The sequence below is a fragment of the Tiliqua scincoides genome, chromosome 2 (genome assembly GCF_035046505.1).
Source record: "Tiliqua scincoides isolate rTilSci1 chromosome 2, rTilSci1.hap2, whole genome shotgun sequence".
Classification (NCBI taxonomy): domain Eukaryota; kingdom Metazoa; phylum Chordata; class Lepidosauria; order Squamata; family Scincidae; genus Tiliqua; species Tiliqua scincoides.
In genome coordinates this window covers 50,185,228-50,203,953 of record NC_089822.1, presented here as the reverse complement: position 1 = coordinate 50,203,953, position 18,726 = coordinate 50,185,228, and the positions used below count along the sequence as shown (strand labels likewise).

Below are 18,726 nucleotides of genomic sequence, written 5' to 3'. Positions count from 1 at the left end.
TACTTAGAAGTAAGTTCCATTGAATCCTATGGGCTCAACCACTGCCTGACCTGGCGAAATCATGATTCCATCCCAAGTGTGCTAACTCATTTTAATATGAAATGATGACAATACTAACTTGACAATTATGATGGGAACTGGCATGCTATAGTATAATCCTGGGTTATAATAATCCAAATATTTGGAAAGCTCTACTAAACTTATTATTATAAAACCTACCAGAAAACCACAATAATTGAGAATATTTCTGTTCAATCATGGGGATGGAGTAAATGTTCTATAAGTGATGGCAAGGTTCACCTTTACATAAAAGCTAAGTATCTGAATAAGGAGGATAGATCATATCTAGAGAGACAGAGAGTAGGGATGTGAGAAACGTAGAGAAGCCAGCAAAGTTATTACAAGCCACATTCAGAAGTAATGAAAACGTACTTCAAAGGGGAGACAACATTTTAAAAGCTTCTGAATTTGTTTATGACTCCAATTAAAATGTGTGTAGAGAATAATTATCAGCTTCCTTCGCCCCCCTTTAATGTTAGTGATTTAGTTATGCATCCAGACACTGATATAGTTTTATCCAGAAAGTAAAACAGATAGAATCAAGCTGAAATTGAGTTCTGGACAGCTGATTACATCAGCGGAAATAAAATATCCATGTCAGAACCTGAACCTGCCAGGTTACCCCGGTATCCATAATAAGGAAGAAAAAAAGACAAACCAAAATTGTACTTACTGGTGAATAGCTTGCAAGAATTTGCGCTGATGCTTCCTTACTTTTGCATGGTCTATCTTTTTTACCAGCTTTGTGTTTTTATAAATTAACCATGTTTCCCTGAGTACATTGGCAGCTGCATTTTTCACCTGTTTAACAAAAGAAAACACTGGGCTAACTAAAATAGGCACTATATCTTTTTGGAGTCCTCTCGGGTACATGCTGTCTGCCATAAATATTTACAGGAATGGCTGCTTCTGAAAACAGCTGCTACAGAAAGCAGAAGTAGTTACAGCACACCAAACCTTATTCTGTGCCTTTGCTTGGCATGCCCTTTATCAACTACCCATACCCAACACCTGGGAACCAAGAGTTTGATACATTTATGACTGCGATTCAGTAGCTCTGCTGCTAAAGCCGACCTACCCACTCCTTCCTTCACATGCAAAACTTTTCCTTTCTCTTGTGTTATCGTGGAGCATTTTGCTTCATAGGGAAGAAGAAATATACTTGGAGGACTGGTCAGGCACAACATGCCCTATATGCTTTTGCAAAGAAAAGTAACTGTATATGATAAGAAATATAACTGGAGTGCCATATACATAAAAATGAACTTTTCATTCCTCTAGTCCAGGGGTGCCCAAATCCTGGTCTGGGGGCCACTTGCAGCCCTCAGGAGCTCCCAATCCAGCCCGCGGGGTGCCCCCAGTCTCCAATGAGCCTCTGGCCCTTCAGAGATTTGCTGGAGCCCATGCTGGTCCAACACAACTGCTCTCAGCAGGACGACTGTTCAACCTCTCACCTGAGCTGTGGGTCGAGGGTTCCCTCCACTACTTGCTGTTTCACGTCTGTGATGCAGCAGTGGCAACAAAGGAAAGGCTGGCCTTGCTTTGTGCAAGGCCTTTTATAGGCCATGAGCTATTGCAAGACCTTTATTCATTCATATACATTCCATCTCTAATAAATTCATTTATGTAAATTTATTCAAATTTGAAATGTAATTAATTCCTTTTTTTCCCTGGCTCCCGACACAGTGCCAGAAAGATGATGTGGCCCTCCTGCCAAAATGTTTGGACACCCCTCTAGCCCAAAGGCTATTTAATCTCAACTGCACGAATAAACAGTCAGTTTTTACCAGATCATCACTCTTCTTACAAATTATATATTTGCCAATACATTTCTGGAGAGGAGTATTTCTATTGTTGGACAACCAGGTAGACTAAGCTGGTAAGTCCCAACACATGTATCTGACATTGCAAGCCAATGCATGTCTACTCAAAAGTAAGATCCATTAAGTTCAATAGGGCTTTACTCCCTGGTAAGTGGGTGTATGATTACAACCTGATGGCCCAATCCTATTGGGGCTTACATCGTATGAGCTGCTCTGGCAGTGGGCAGCCTGGTACTAATGGCACCAAGCTTGCTACTGGTGGAACCAAGGAGTCCCAGGCTGGCATCAGTGGGCTGCTGAACCACTGCTGGAGCAGGTGGGATAGCGGCAGGGCAGATTGGAGGAGATCATTGGCAGTTTGAGGCACAGAGTGGGCTGAGTTGGGATGTCTGGGAAATAATCTCAACCTACATAGGTTTTCAAGAGTATCCTACTCAAAAATTGACCAAATTCTGACATTACTGACCCAACAAACCGACTTGCAAGATCAATCCCTAGAAGTAGCTAAGGTCAGATAGCAAAATTGAACATAAACATCCCCTTTTCCTTACAGAAAACAAAAGTCATCATATATAACTTACTCTTTTAGTTAGCTGGGTATCCATCATGAAATTATGCACATGTTTTTCAGCTTTGGTAAGTTCTAATTTCCTTGCAACCACAGCTACCACCAGTGCAGTGCAACCAGCACCCTGGAAATAACAATAAAACAAAATCCAAAGAGTTACCATAACTTATTCATGAAGGGGCACGGCACTGGCAAAATAGGAAAAGAAATCAGATTAGTTTGTATTACTGGAAAAAAAATATTTCATGACACATTTGCTTAGCTCAAAATTGTATAATCGTATCATATTGTATGGCCTCTTCCCATATGTGCCTCCCCATATGCTCTGGTCAGAATCTTAGGCAATGCTGATGCCGGGTTGCTGGGCACCCTGAGACACAGCCCTGAACTGGCCTGCCCCCTGATAGAGCACTAGGCCCCATGTGCCATAGAAACTGAGTGTGGGCAGCCCAATTCTAAAGGGCAGCCCAATCCTGAGCTGCCCAGGGCGCCCCCGCTCGGCAGCACCACAAGGGCTGCCATCAAATCCAGCGCCTCCCACGCTACTGCGGGAGGCACCTCAGGAGTAGGGGATGTTAGTCCCCTTCCCCCAGGTAAGGGAGGCAGCCCCGCAATGGGGCTACTCTCTTTAGCAGTGCCCAAAGGGTGCCACTAAAGTAAAGGCACTCGTGTAAGGCACACAGCCTCCACGAGCGCCTGGGATCCTGCAGAGCAGAGCTCCTCGGATCCTCCTCCCGCCCGCCCCCAGGCACGCCTCTGGCATGCCCCCCTCCCCGCCCCCTCCCCGTGTCACGCTGGCCTCCTCCCTCCCCGGATCGCCCCCATCCCCACCCCATTTGCCGTTCCGCAGCCCGGCGGTGCTGCGGAACGCGGGTACCCGCTGGGCGGTGGCTCAGCGCCGGCCGGAGCCAAGCCACCTCCAGCCGGAGGTAAGCTCTGCAAACATGCTTTCCAGCACTTTTGCAACTGTGGTCCGCACCGTGGAGGCGCAGTGTGGACCATAGGATTGGGCCCTCAGGCATTGGCCTGACCATTTGGGTCCTCTGATGGGTCCTCAACCACACCTGACCAACCACTGTTGCCAGCTTGGATCTTGGGTGTTGCTCAGAATGCCCTTGCCTGCAGAGGCACAGCAGGCACCAACTAGGATCAGGGTTTGCTTGATGGTGACACCAACTTTGTGGAATGTTATATCCATGGAGTCCCAGTTAACCCACAAACCTACACTCCTTTGGAAGATGACGTATATCCTGCTTTTTTCTGTTTGGGGTTCAGAGAGAGGTGATGTTTGGCAGTGGTGGTGGAGTTATTTTGTTGCGGTTTTTCAGCTGTGATGGCTTTTTAATGAGTTTATTCTCTTTGTTGTTTTATTTGGTTTTATCTTATTGTGTGCCATCTTGGGTTGCCTTTGTAATAAAGAAAGGTGGGGTAGAAATGTTTTAAAATAAATACAGATATAAATCAGCACTTCCATACTTGGCGGTGGTGTAGCTGGAGGGGGGGAGGAGCACTCAGCCTGGCAAGGAGGTGGGCGAGCGGCCCCTCCCTTCAAAGCCATTCCCGGCGGGCGGGGGGGCAAAATGGAGCCGAAGACAGCTGAGCAGAGACTTAGGCAACGACAAGAGTGACAGCCAGCAGTGAGTCCCGGGTTTCATGCCAGCCACAGTCTGTGCGTCGCAATAGATTGTCATTCTAAAAATTGGGTTGCAGTGCTAAGATGATTGGAGAGTATTGAGGTAGGAATGGCTGAACTGGGAAAAGATGTTTCTCTAGTCCAGCACAGTTTATGAGAAACATTGCAAGGAGAATGACAAGAATTGCAGACTGGATGGCAGAGGGGTTACGTGTCTTTGTAAAATCTTTTTCCAGTTCAGCCAGGAAGACTGTATTGTTACTTATTGTTGCATTCAAATAATAATAATAATAATAATACAGGTATTTATATACTGCCTTTCTTGGTCGTCAGATTTCTCCTCAGACTTTAATTCAAGATGGTTTACATAGGCAGGCAATACTAAATCCCAATAGGGATTTTTACAATTGAAGAAGGTTCTGTCTTTCAAGAACCACAACATTTCAGATGGATCCATTTATGATCTGGTATCACATTCTGGCCTCCATTTTCCTCCCACACAGGCTGACAGCGGCCAAAGAGCAGGTGGAATAACTCAGCATAACTCGGCTAGGCTTGTCAGCTGCTACAAGGTCTCGCCATTCATGGTGCCGGTGGCCTCAAACTGGCGACCTTTGGATGTTATCTTCAGGCAAACAGAGGCTCTACCCTCTAGACCAGACCTCCTGCCCACAATTAACACTGTGCAATGCTCACATGCATTTTGTTTTCGATAAGAATAGGTACCTCTCGCATTCCATGGCCATTGGGTCCCATTGTTCACAAATCTGATCTCAACCATTTAGGTTCTAACATAGAATAGCATCATTCCTACTGCAATACTCTCCAATCATCTTAGCACTGCGACCCAATTTTTAGAATGATAATCTATTGTGACCCACAGACTGTGGCTGGCATGAAGCCCAGGACTCACTGCTGACTGTCACTCTTGTCGTCGCCCAAGTCTCTGCTCAGTTACCTTCGCCCCACTGTGGGCCTCATTGTGTTCTGTTTTTGTTGCTTCTGACTGAGAGCAGCAGCAGGCAGTGAGGTTCAGGCCTTATGCTGGCTGAAGCAACAAAAATACAACGTGACAAGGCCTGGAGCGGGTCCAAAACAGCAGAGTAGAGCTTGGGTTGTGATAAAAGAGTTAGCGTAGAGTTCTGGGCCAGCAGTGGACCTAGTGCTGGGTGAATGGGGTAAATGCCCCGGGCACTGAGTCTGCAGGACCATAGAACCACAAAAGAAGCCTCACTGCTCCTGACGCAGTCGGAAACTGCACTTCCAGTTTTCTGGAAGTGCAGTTTAAGACTGTGGGGAAACTCCAGAATGCTTCCCCAGTCAGTCTGGGGGTCGTGCGAGGCTCCGTTGCACTGAAAAGATCGGGGACGGCTTCAAGTGAGGGGGGGTGGCTTTGTGAACCTTTGCCCCAAGAGTGGGAGGGGTAAGACCACCATTGTCCTGGGCCTTCGTGACCCACCAATAACACAGGCCTACAAAATTGAGGGTCAGAAAAGTTTTTCCCAAACTTTATGGTGGTTTGATATGAATTTGGGGTGCCACTTCCAAAAATGGCATCCAATTTGCCCTATCATGTCAAGTTTTTGGAGATACAGTATAACCTCATTAGTGAATGGTTCAAGCAGCTTCCTCATGAGGAAGCCATGGTGTAGGCTTCCTCATGAGGAAGCTGCTTGAACCATTCACTAAAGAGGCTATACTATATCTTCAAAACTAGACGTGATAGGGCCAAACGGATGCCATTTTTGGAATCGGCACCCCAAATATACCCAGGAATTGGTGTAACATTTAAAGAAGCAAAATGTGTGTGGGCCTGTGTAATTGGCTGAGAACCCACTGGTGTGTTATGACTACAGTTTGGGGACCACTACTTTAGTGAATTAATTCAGTGTAACTAGGAAGATAGTTTTATTTACCATTACTATTTACTATTAGTACCATCATGAATCATCATGGTACTTATCTCTGCGTTTTAACTTTACTTAATAATAGTCACTGACTGCATTTTTCACATGCTAGTGCCTACTGCCCTCACCTTTTACATGTTTTCTCTTTCTATCCCTCTGTCTCTGTATGTGCATGCTTGTTTGGTATTTAAGGCAATATAAACTGTTATATTTACTGTAAAAGCTTAGTAAGGTGGCCACTCTGTTCATTTTTGTTCCAATGGTTCAGTAGCACATTTGTGCTTCATACTGTTTCTTTCCCAGTCACACTGAGGACAAGACTCCGAAAGCCATGGGTCTGATCTGAGTGCTTATTTGAGACCCACCTTCCTTTCTCAGTTGGAGGATACTGTTGTTAATGTCGTGCCTTCCATGTGTGAGGCCCAGGATTCCTACTGCTCTCACTAAAACCTCAACACAAGAGTATGGAGTAGAAAGTATTAAGGAAGTATCCAGTAGCTCTCCGTAGGTATGATTCTTCTCCAGTCTAAAGGCCAAGTCTAAAGATTACAGAAAATCTGATGAGAAAGAAGGTTGTTTGGGACTTTACTCATTAGAAAAAGGGAGCTGGGATTCTGGGAGAAGATGCAATGGTTTTGCCAGTTGGAATATACATTAGATCTTGCAAAGTGACACACAATTTAAAATAATGGAGAACCTCTGATGTATATCTATATTTCATGACAATAATAACCATAAATTCCTCATTAGAAATGAGCAGTTTTCAGTTTTCTCTGCTAGGAGGTAAAACAAATTATGGACATTAGAACAAGATGCCTTATTAATTTCAATGTTAAAAACAGCTTTTAACATTTACACTACAGTGGTAATAGCCTTAATTGAGCCAATTCATAACACTTGATCACTGTGTCTGCTGAGACAGAGTACAATTATATTAGAAACAAATGCAATAAAAGTAGCAGCCTGTTTAAACTTTATCTTTTGACTTTAATAAAAGTCTCACTTTCCATCTAATTAAGCCATGAAAGGTGAAATACTGTGCAATCTGCTCCACAGGGGAAAAGTCTGACATTCTATTAATAATAGTTTACAAAGATTATACATGAAATTTGGATTGAAATTAATATTTTATTTATATTGTGATACAGTACACTGCAGCTCTACAAATCCTTCTAAAAATGAAGTTAGCCATAATATTATTACGACCATTTACTCTGTAACGTAAATTTAATACTCTTGTGTAAAATAACAATAATGAAAATGATTTGTTCTACAAGTTAAGCACTTTTAGGTTCCATGTATACATTTCTATGAAAGCAAAAATGCCAAAGCTACCTCTATACTCATGGTTCTTTTTTATGTTTCCCTATTAGTTCTTTAACAACATGGTCAAAGTGTATGGATATAGGCTCAATTAATCTCATTGTAGTGGGATTAAGCTGGTTGATGTGGCTCAGGCAAGCTTGGTACATTTGACCGAATTGGACCCTCAATATACCCTGCATACAAAGAACAAACTTTTTTTCTGGGCTGACTTCGTCTTCTTAATGGTATTTCAACTTAAATAACTCTTAGAATATATATTGTTTAAAGGCCAACATCATAACCAGTTACGAACTCCCACATACACGCAAAATTGAAGCCCTATGGATAAGGAAAGTGTGAGACCCTCCTCTAGCTGGCCCCACACTTGCCCATAACATGATGACTAGCCCCACCCTATGCCCTCTCCGCACTGACTACTTGCTTCTGCAGACAAATGCTGCGCATGGAAAGAACAGTGTGCGGGGCTGACCATAGTGGCAGTGGCAGGGCTAGCCAGAGGCGTTCATCAGGTGTTTCCTCTCTATGGAGAGAGAGAAGGAACATCTGCATAGGAGATCTAGAAAATGCAAACTCGTTGACAACTTTCAAGAGAAGCTATACAATATTTAAACATATATAGACAAGCTTATACAGTATTTATTCAGTATATACAAGTCAGTGCATATCCTTTACAATCCACAAGTTTACTGTGCGCAGCATATTTTCTCTTGAGTTGGACATCATGGAATGCCACTTTATTATGCTAAGCACTACATCAGGGGTGCTCACACTTTTTTGGCTCGAGAGCTACTTTGAAACCCAGCAAGGCCCGGAGATCTACCACAGTTTTTTTTTACAATGTTCGCGCCATCATAACATATAACATTTATGTGTACAATGTATGTTGGTGTACCTTGAGCCCCACTGAGTATAACAGGACTTACTCCTGAGTAGACATGCCTAGGATTAGGCTGTGAGGCTGCAATCCTAGCCACACTTACCTGGGAGTAAGCCCCATTGAGTACAATGGGCCTTACTCCCAGCGTTTCCTCCCAGAGGCACCTGAAGGGGGGGGTCGGTACTCTGCGATCTACTCATTTTGCCTCGCGATCTACCAGTAGATCGCGATCCACCTATTGAGCATCCCTGCATTACATATTATGAAAATAAGAAGCAGAAAGGGTAAGTACAAGACTGCCAGAACAAATGTGCAGTAGTTGCTTATCCAAAGTTATGGAAACAAATAATTGTGTGTCATCCTTTACAATAGTGATCTAGTCAGACTTCCCGTTTTGCCTATTCGTAGTACAATGATTCCAGACCACAAAACTAGCACTTCCAAATGCATTGTTCTAACTCAGGGGTGTAAACCTGTTTCATATAGTGGGCAGAATAGCATTCATGGTGGCTACTGAGGTCTGGATGTGGCATTGTTAGGCAGGGTGATGTCATTAAGCAGATGATGGCCAGAAAAAAAAGCACTTGTTCTCACATAGAAATTCATTAGCTGCAAATGACAGAAGGGAAAATGTGCAAATCTTGATCATATTTTCAAGACAAGAGCCCATTCATCACATGGGGCCGCCCTTTCTGCAGTGTCACTTTTGCCACTGTGTCAGTTCACTGCTCAGTAGCTGAAAGGTGGTCTGCAAAGCAACTTGGCAGCATCTCCAACTCTCACCCCTCTTGGTCTGCCCCTTACCCTGTAACATTCCTTGCCTTCTGAGGTCTCCTTCCATCTCTCCCTCCCAGAGTTTTGGCAGAAGCAGCGCTGCTGAAAGAAGGACTCTGGGAGAGCCCAATTATAATGGGGGGGGGGGCAGATCCAGCCCATTGGCATGTTTGACATCCCTGGTCTAACTGTTCCGGGTACACTGCCAAACAATTTGGGCACTACATACCATAAAGACTCTAACCTTTAAGACTCTATAATACAGACTCTACAAGTCTCTAACCTGTGCCGTATACACAGATGGCACTGGCAATAACATTATCTCTCTGTTCACCTTAAGAGCACTTCTGCACACAAAAAGAATGGTAGCACTATGTAGAAAAGAGTGACTTCATAGGAACTTGCTGTAGGCCATTATAGTCCATCCAGTATTCTGTGCTGGCTGGTAGCAACTCTCTGGGGTCTGAATCAGAAGTCTCTCTCAGCCCTACCTGCAGATGCCACGGATTAAATCTGGGACTGTCTGAATGTAAAGCATATGCAGTAACAAACTTCTTGTTTGGGAATTCACTTCTTCCAGAGTTTTAATTTTAAAGGGCACTGATTGCCTGGGATTAATTTATCAACATAATGATAAGTTATTAAAAATAATTTTATTTTATAGAGACTGGATTACATAGATGGATTACAAATTATAGCTGGATAACTAATCTAAGTGAAAAAATACAATCACAATCGACTTTTATTAGGCATAGAAAGTGAAAAAATAAAGATTAAGTAAATATTAAGTACTAGCAACTTAAAAAGGTAGACCATATAATCTATCCATCACTAAAAAAAGATAGACAGTACCCCTCATCCAGAAGTCTTAACATACAGGGGCTAAGTGCACACCGATTACATATAAGGATTTTCCCCTCCCTCAGCTCAATATTTGATCAGTCATCGCTGAAAAGTCCAAATTCCTGCAAGAGCAGTACAGGAACACTAGAAATTCACACCCAGATATTTTTCCCTTCCCATAACCTTTTGAAATGCAGTACCAGTAGAGATGGGTGCTGGCTTAGCATATCAATATACTTAGGCTGCAATCCTAAACACACTTACTTGAGAGTAAGTCTCATTGAAATGAATGGGCCTTTCTTCTGAGTAGACATACATAGGATTGAACTATGAGTAAACGCAAATGGATACCAACATCTAATAAGCACATGATGTCAGTGAAATGCCTTTGTATTTGTAAACCCCATCACATTAAATTATCTATGAACAAAAGCATTGTGGAATTGCTTAGCACTTTTTTAAAGTAACAGTAAAGAATCTTGCTATTATGCAAGATAATGCAAATTAAGAACAATAAACTGAGGACACAATCCTAACCCCTTATGTCAGTGCTCTCCAGCACTGAGATAAGGGCAATGCAGCTCTGCGGTAAGGGAACAAACATTCCCTTCCTTTGAGGAGGCCTCCATGAGTGCCACCCAACTGCAGGATGCAGCACATGTCCCATTGGCACCGCTATGCCAGTGCTGGAAAGCACTGACATAAGGGGTTAGGATTGCGCCCCGAATCTGCTATTCATGATTCAAAAGTTTCGTTGGCAAAAAAAAGATTTCTGATAGCTATTTATTGGCTTTCTCCTAGGAACTCAGAGCAATATACATGACCCTCTGTTTTTCCTTGCAATCCAATGTGAAATAGGTTGGACTGGGAAATTGTGAATGCCCCCAGGTCATCCAGCTCGCCATGTTGAGCAGGGAATTGAATCCCAGTTTCCTACGTCAAAATATGCCATACCAGTTCTCCCCATGAAATACATTAAAAATTGCTATGTTGATTTTTCAGAGTCACAGTTCATTGGATGCTGTGTTGGCTGAAACAGTGTTCAGTTTCTCACAACTAAGATGAAGTTCCCCATCATTCCTTCCAAAGTTAGGCAGATCATGATGGAAGACAGTGAAGTGGTTATTATCATGAAGGCAATAAATATTCAGCTTGCCTCTACTCACAAAGCTAGAGGTCTTAGATCCTTTGCCAATATTCTTTATCAGTATAAACTATAACTTGAGGATCTGTGAAATCTACATATCTGTCCATAATACTTCTACTAATCTGTGCTATGAGCAAGACACTTAGAACTAACAGGATTTTACAGACTGCACTAAAAAGTACCCTGCAGACCAAACAGCCATAAAAGATAAGTTCATTTCATCTAGTTTCTAGCATCCCAGAAAATTATAAAAAGGGATCATAATTTCAGATCTCTCTTCTCCTTACCTTTAATTGTGTTATATCTATTATCTTGTCTTGTCTTATTAAGACAAACGAACTGATGCTTTTCAGGCCCTTTCCAAATGAAAGATGGTTTTTCTATCTCCCTAATTACCCGCATAGCTCCTTTTAGCATTTTAGGCATGGGATTGACCACTGAGGCATGCTGTATTCTGAATCAGTGATTTATATAATGGTAATATAATTGTGATGAATTGCCTCTCCTATGGGGATAACCTCGGGGATAAAACCTCCTTGGACCAGGGACAGAGTGCATCAGAAATACAGAACCGAAGAGGCTTTCTGAACAACAGAGATGCTCGGCCTCTCCAGGTGTCCAGTGCCAGTGGCCAAGGGAGCTGGAAAGGTTGGCTTGGCCATAAAACTGGAAAGTTAGTAGGCTGCAGTGGATTACAAAGGAGGGCAGCAAGATGTGGAAGCCAGATCAACAATGAGACACAAACGTACAGGTCTGCAACATGTAAGGCAGCAGAGGGTATACTAGGAAGCCCGGTGCTCTGAAAAGAGGGTGGTTGTACAGGCAGAGAATGCCAGGTTGCAGTTTTATGAGGAGTCCAGGAAAGTCCATTTCTTCCTGGATCTAGCTATAATCCCAATCCAGAGCCTGTTTTTGAGCCTGGCTCCTGGGCTGGTTCAGAATCAGCAAAGCCACCAGCTGCCAGATGGGCAGTTCTGTGCCAGAACTGGGCTTCTGACCTGATTTGGACTAGTCTCCGTTTCTGGGGCCCTAGATGGGTGCAGATAGTGTTCAGAGGTCCCAGTGGAGGGTGTTAAGGTCTCAGGTCCTCAGAGTGGGAAAGCCCAAGGATTCCTCAGTGGCTATCCTGTGATGAAGATCACACTATACTTGTGTGAAGGCCAGTTCTCCCCTTCCTCAGAGGATGCTTCTCTAAGTCCAGATCTAGTTGGGGACTGACACCAGACTTGCTATATGAGTTAGACCCAAATCCTAACCAACTTTCCACCACTAGCATAGCAGTGCCAACGGGACATATGCTGCATCCTGCAGTTGGGTGGCACTCACGAAGACGTCCTCAAAGAAAGGGAATGTTTGTTCCCTTACCTCAGAGCTGCACTGCCCTTATGTTGGTGCTGGAAAGTGGGCTAGGATTGTGCCCTTATTCAAATGGTGCTTTCGGTATCTCTTTAGCTGGCCTGTTCAGTCCAGCACTACTGAATTTTCAGACAGCATGAACAAATCAGTATAACTAATGGACAAGAACAGAAATTTTTTGATACAGGAAGAAGGACATATGATTATTCCTACCTTGTACAGTCTGGGCAAAACGAGTTTTTAACAGGGTCCTCTTGGACCTGCACTTTCTGTGAAACAGAGCAGCCTGAGGCTAGGTCAGCTAGTGGCAATGGTGCAGAGTCAGACCGGCGAAGCATTGTGTGCTGCCTTCTTAAGACCAAAACCCACAAGGCATTTTGTATGAGAAACTGAAGAAAACAATTCCATTTTTGCAGCAGATGTCTGCAAGAGTGGTTGAGGGTGGTTGACACCCTCGGGGACCAAAACAATCCTAGTTCCGGATGGATCAATAACGAAGGTAGTTTGCAGTAAAACTGCTTTGTTATTACACCAATCTTAGCATATGTGCCCTGGGTCTGTCTAGTAAGTTCTAAGCAATGAATGGCTGAGTGAAGAAGAAGAAGAAGATATCATTACTATGAGTATTGGTGGTGCTTCTCTTTTCACATATCACCTCACCCCAGCACTGTCTGTTCTAGTGGCTGTCTGCTGGTATTCATTTGCATCTTTTTAGATTGTGAGCCCTTTTGGGACAGGGAGCCATTTAGTTATGTGATTTTTCTCTGTAAACCGCTTTGTGAACTTTTAGTTGAAAAGCGGTATATAAATACTGTTAATGTTAATAATAATATCAAACAGGAAGAAGATCTGAAGAGCAAAGTAAAGTTGGAGACAGATTAAAGCCATCCTGAAGCTGTACTGGCACTGAAGAAGGCCCTTAGTTGCAGCAGCAGAGATCTTTGGGCCAGAGATCCTTACACCTGCATGTTCCGGGAGTCACCACCTTTCATATGAGAGTTTAATTCAGAATATATTGAGTGCATAATCACCTTGCTTCTCCTCTACTCTGAATCAGTGGCATAGCCAGCCATTGCAGAGCCCACAGCAAAGCTCCAAATCATACCTCCCACAAGTCACACCCAGAAGTTATGTCAGTGTCAGGTGTGACATCACATTCCTTGTTTAAAAAAAATTGAAACAGCCGGGAGCTCTTTAAGAGCTCTGGGAGCTCTTCTGAGTTGCTGGGAGGCCATATGTGGTTTCACGAAAACCGGAAATCGCTACTTAAAAGCTCCGGTGGGCATTCTGAGTTGCAGGGAGGCCACAGGCAGCCTCCCTGCAACTCAGAAGAGCTCCCAGAGCTCTTAAACTATGGGCGGGATGTGGTGATCTGAGTCATCTGGTCCCCCATCATGGAGCCCAGGGCAATTGCACCCCCGGCCCTCCTAGCAATGCCACTGCTCTGAACTGTGCACCATGTAAGCCTATATAAACAGGGCTGGGGAAAGAGGGAACAAAGGTAAAGCTGCAGTCACTTTTTTCTGATGATTCCCTTATAGAATGATGGCTGAAATTTTACTCCCTTGAATCAGTTCCTTAAACTGTCTATGCTCCCTTTCTTACGGTCCAATCCTTTGGGCTGCCACTGGTGGTGGAACTTGTGTTCCAGCTGCAGAAGGTGCTTTCTGGCAGTCTCAAAAGGTAATCTGGAGGCATGCATAGCAAGAATGGCAGGGGCAGGAGAGAGGACCACCAACAGAGGTGAATCAGTGGGGTGGGTGTAATGTGGTAGAATGGAGAGAGGGCCAGGGATGAGTCAAAAGCAGGAGTGGGTGGCACTCAGCACAGGTGACTTGTGCTGGATCTTAGCCCCTCTGGTGCCAGACAACATGCCCCCTTTGTTATCTAATGCCCCCTTTGTTTAGCTAATGTGCGTTAACTAAAAAGCCAGTGCAGGTCCAAGGAGACCACTGGCAGCCAAAGGGCTTGCAGAAAGGTAAGGGAAAATATTTTCTCTTTCTCCTCTAAAACATCCCAATCAGCCATCCCACGGCATGCAGCACATCCCATTTTGGCACAGCTGTATTACTATAGCAGGGGAAAGGATAGGATTGGGCTGTTACTAATACGAGCCTAGTCTGTCTACTCTATACTTTGTTCTCCTTTGCAAGGCTACCCTCTCATCCATCACATGACAATGGAACAGCAAGCTGCTGGTGCTGGATCAGGGCCAGAGCCGCATACAACTAGTTTTAAATGTTTCTTGAAATGCTTAAAAGAATGAAATGGTGGCTGACTGCCTCATGATAAATGCAGGTTTAATTAAAAAAAAGTCAAGGCTTCACAAATGTACAGAAGAGCTTCAAAACACCTCATTTCTTTTTGAACTCCACTGCTCCATCCTGCCAAAAACAATTTAGGGGTGTACTTTCCAGAAGCTCAACCATTTTCAACAACTGATTATACGTTATAGTTGGCACTTCAATGACTAATTAACCTTTTGGAGGAAAGAAGCCTTTTTTTGTTTCAAAATGTCGCCTGGCTCACAATGAATAGAGGAAGCATCTTGAGATGTCTAGGCAAAGACCAGTAACTAGGAGCCCTTTATATGTATTCCCATATAAAAATCAAGATATATGGTAAGTTCAAGATATATGGCAAGTTTTTGTTAAGCCTGTAGGTGTTTAGGCTATGCGTTTGTCCATGTGGTAGAATGCCAGCCAGAATGCCTGCTACAACACACTGCTTACATCTAGATCTACCCAGTACACCAAAGCCCCATGAATGACAGGCAAATAGCTGCTAGCACTATTCCACAAACGGTTGCACAAAAGCTTGTACAAATGCTCACACAGTACTGTGATAACAGGTTGCTTTCACAGCTGGTCTCATTCTTCTGCTAATGCAAGAAGAAGAACACCTTTGGATTTTGTTTCACTTCTCTGCACAATATTTTTGTAGCAGAGATGTAAAAATGCCCTTCCAAAGGGGATGGCCTATCCATGAGACTGACTGAAGTGGAGACTAAGGGCGCAATCCAAACCTGCACTGGAGCAGGCAAGCCAGGAGGCTTGCGCTGCATCTAATGCAGGCTCGTTGGCTGCAGCGGCTCAGCCAGTGGCAAGGGGAAGCTCTGCTTGCAATAGGCTGCTTGCCCCAGCGGGCTGCTTGCCCCAGTGGGTCTCCTCGGTGGCGCAAGTCCAAGGAGAGCGAAGCAGCTTGAAGCCCCACCCCTGACTCCCTGCAGGGAGTTGGGATAGCCCCGCCCCTGGCCCCCTGCACACCCGCCCCCGGGGTCGCCCATTGCCAACCCTCCCCCCGCCCAGAAACACCTCCCTCCTGCCTCCTCCATGCCCCCCATGCCTAACTTCGCCGCTTGTGTCGGCGTGGATGCATCCGCACAAGCAGCGGCGAGGAAGCCATCGTGGAGGCCTCTGCTGGCCTCCGTGTGTCTGCACAGCTTCCTCCCATGCAGCTTCCTCCCACGGAGGTGCAAATGTGCTTTACGGCACATTTGCAACCCTCCCTGGGCACCTATGCTGGCATAAGTGCCAGTTAGGATTGCGCCCTAAGGTGGTGAATTGGTGGCAGGGGGGGGGCCTCCTGCCCACCTCTGCCTGCCTTCACTGTTCCTCTGTTCTTTCCCCTCCTCTGCTTTCTCTTTTCAAATTCAGGGAGTAGGAAGAGGAACATCAGAGGCAGCTGCCACATTGCCAGGCAAGGCAGGGGGTTTGGCGTGTCACTGTGCCAGGTGCCTTGAGATAGCCCTACCCATCTGAAGTGGAAGATGTGGGATTCTGTGTTATGGTTCAGGCTCAATCTTAGGCATGGATAGTGCTGATGCTTACATATTCTTACATCATATTTTGCCCCTTGACAATCTAACAAAATAAACTGATCGAATTTTCCTTATCAAGTACTGCAGCAATTAGCTGTTCACAAAGTCTCTAATACTGTATGTGGGGAGGACTAGCTTGGACTGAACCAGGTATAACTGAGAGAAAACATCTGATTCTTGTTTTTGGCAGAATGCATGAAAGAATCAATGGGTTAGACTGACAGATATGATTCCATGGCTTCTTGATTCCAGCTATATAGCATATATCATAAACCATTGCTTATTTGTAGATGCAAAATCAAAGTATTCAAATGTCAGTTGCCTAAAATTGAAGCTCAGCAAAAACAAGGATCAACCCCAAACAAATGATCAGGAAGGTTTAAAAATAAACCAGTCCCATGATAACCCTTCCTCTCTTCATTCCTCTCTGGGAAACATAACTGCATCCTCCTGATCTCCTAAACACCTATGGCAGTTTTGAATGTAGATTAATGAGAAGCAGATTGCTGTCATCATGAGCATGCCCTGCTGTACTTGCCTGTTTCCGAGAGAAGGCAGCTGCCCCATTTCTTGCTCATGTCCCTTGGGATCCAATGAGGGGGAAAGTAGGTCCGCTTTGCAGACATAGGTGGGAAACTTAGCTCTCACCAGAAAATGCACAACAATCTTCCTGCTGCTCTGTATAAAATGAAAAGCCTGTAAGAATTTAAATAGACATTCCATTCATTTTGGGATCTCTAGGAGGCGGGCCAACTGAACAGACCAGTTCCTTTTTCTAAAAAAGATGAGTCATGATTGAAGGGGAAGAGTTTCAAATGAAACAATGACTGAATTCATGAGGGAGGATTCCAGGTCTGAGACCAATTTTAGAACAAGAACAACTTGTTGGCATCCTTCAGTCTCGGAAGACTCTGGTATCGCGCTCTGAATGGTGGTTCTGGAACAGAGTGTCCTCTCCAGTGTGCAAAGCCTGGGTAAAGTAGATATGAAGGATAGACTGTTACCCATGCAGCAAATCCCCCCCTATCCACATCGCTGGAATGGTCCAATGGAAAGGCAGAAGCCAATACGGTTGGTTCCAGCAGCGTCGCAGGAGTTGCCAGAACATGACTGTGTTCAGCCACGTGCTGCCTCAGGGACTCCGGCTCCGGATTTTGCCTCGAGGTTGACTCCTGAAGCCTTTTCCATAACTGGATGAAGCCACAAGGCAGTGGGGGTTTGGGATCAGAGTTTTCCTCCTCTCAGATGAGCTGCCTTCCCAGGCTGACGAGTCCCATCTACCCAGTGGCTGCTTAGTCACCTCTTACAACAAGTACAGCCAAACTGAGGGCCTATTCTTATCCCCAGCCCCCAGGGGAAAAGAACAACTTAAAGCACATTGAAACTCCCTTTTCCACTTCTGCTTTAAGCATAGTAATAAGAATTATAAAGTAGCTGAAAGTTGTTACGTATGCTTCCATCTTTCTTGTTCTAAAATCGGTCTCAGGATGGAACTCCTCTCTCACTACTTCCGTCATAAGCACATGATGTTGCCTTATACTAACTCAGACCCTTAGTCCATCTAGATCACCACTGTCAAAAATCGACAGGCAGCAGTTCTCTCAGATTGCCAGGCCAGACAGATGTCTTTCCTAGCCCAACCTGGAGATGAACCAGAGGTTGACCCTGAGACTTTCAGCATACAAAATATGCAATCTGTCTGTGAGCCAGAGATGCAGATAGGGCATCTGGCACCCAAGACCATGATGTCAGATGTCATCCCCCCCTCCCAGAAGTGCCTAACCTGAAAGTAATTGCAGTGATGTGAAGACATCACCACCAATTACTTCTGGTTTATGGTGCACTCTGAGTGGTTGCAAGACGCTCTGAGTGGCCGATAACTCCCCTCCCCCCCAAAAAAAGGAAAAAAGAGGTTGGCTGCTCAAAGCAGATTGCAACTGCTCTGAGCGCCCACAAAGGGGGGAGGGGTGCATGAGAAGGTACTCCAGTGGTGATGAGGCATCCTCGCTGCCACAGCACTTTCTCCTGCACCCCACTGTGCTTTGAGATCTGCAGTCAAGGGCGCAGGTTGGCACCCCTGAAGGTGTACTACCTAGGGCAATGTATTTCCTGCCCCCCCTTAGCTATGCCACTGCCATGAGCTATGTCCCTCACCAATTAGCTTCTCAGCCAGGATCAAGCTGATCTGAATCCAACCAAACATGAGCATTAAATGGTGTAAATCTCCCAACTTTCCTTGAAATAAACTACAGCCAAGATGAGTTTATTCTTTGCTTTGAAATATTAGCTCCTCCCATTTTTATTTGGACCCGTTCCACTTTCCCTGACATCTCCTATTGCTATTGGCAAGCAAAGTTTTCTTAAGACAGTTTCATAACAATAAATATGTTCATTATTTCCTACGGTTTCAGATGGTTCCTATGGGCAATCTGATGATTTTCCCTTGCAGAATTTAAGTGTTGTGGTAGAGCAAAATTCTCATAGAATAGTTGAAATTTAGAATGATGCAGCTGGACAATGCCTACAAGATCAAGCAGTCTCAGGTGTGCAGAATTCTGTTTCGGCAGCAGCCCTAACAAACTGCATATAGCA

The 18,726-nt window shown here is 44.6% G+C and overlaps 1 protein-coding gene across 2 annotated transcripts in view; it reads right to left on the bottom strand.

The window, feature by feature from the left end:
* The window catches only part of KCNN2 (potassium calcium-activated channel subfamily N member 2), a 97,855-nt gene that overhangs the window by 10,522 nt on the left and 68,607 nt on the right, over positions 1-18,726 (bottom strand). For both annotated transcript variants that reach the window (XM_066614281.1, XM_066614282.1), the window contains exons 6-7: positions 2,465-2,575; positions 734-861 (exon numbers count right to left, since the gene is read on the bottom strand). In XM_066614281.1, the coding sequence (XP_066470378.1) occupies positions 734-861; positions 2,465-2,575 (239 nt within the window). The remainder of the gene's footprint in view (positions 1-733; positions 862-2,464; positions 2,576-18,726) is intronic.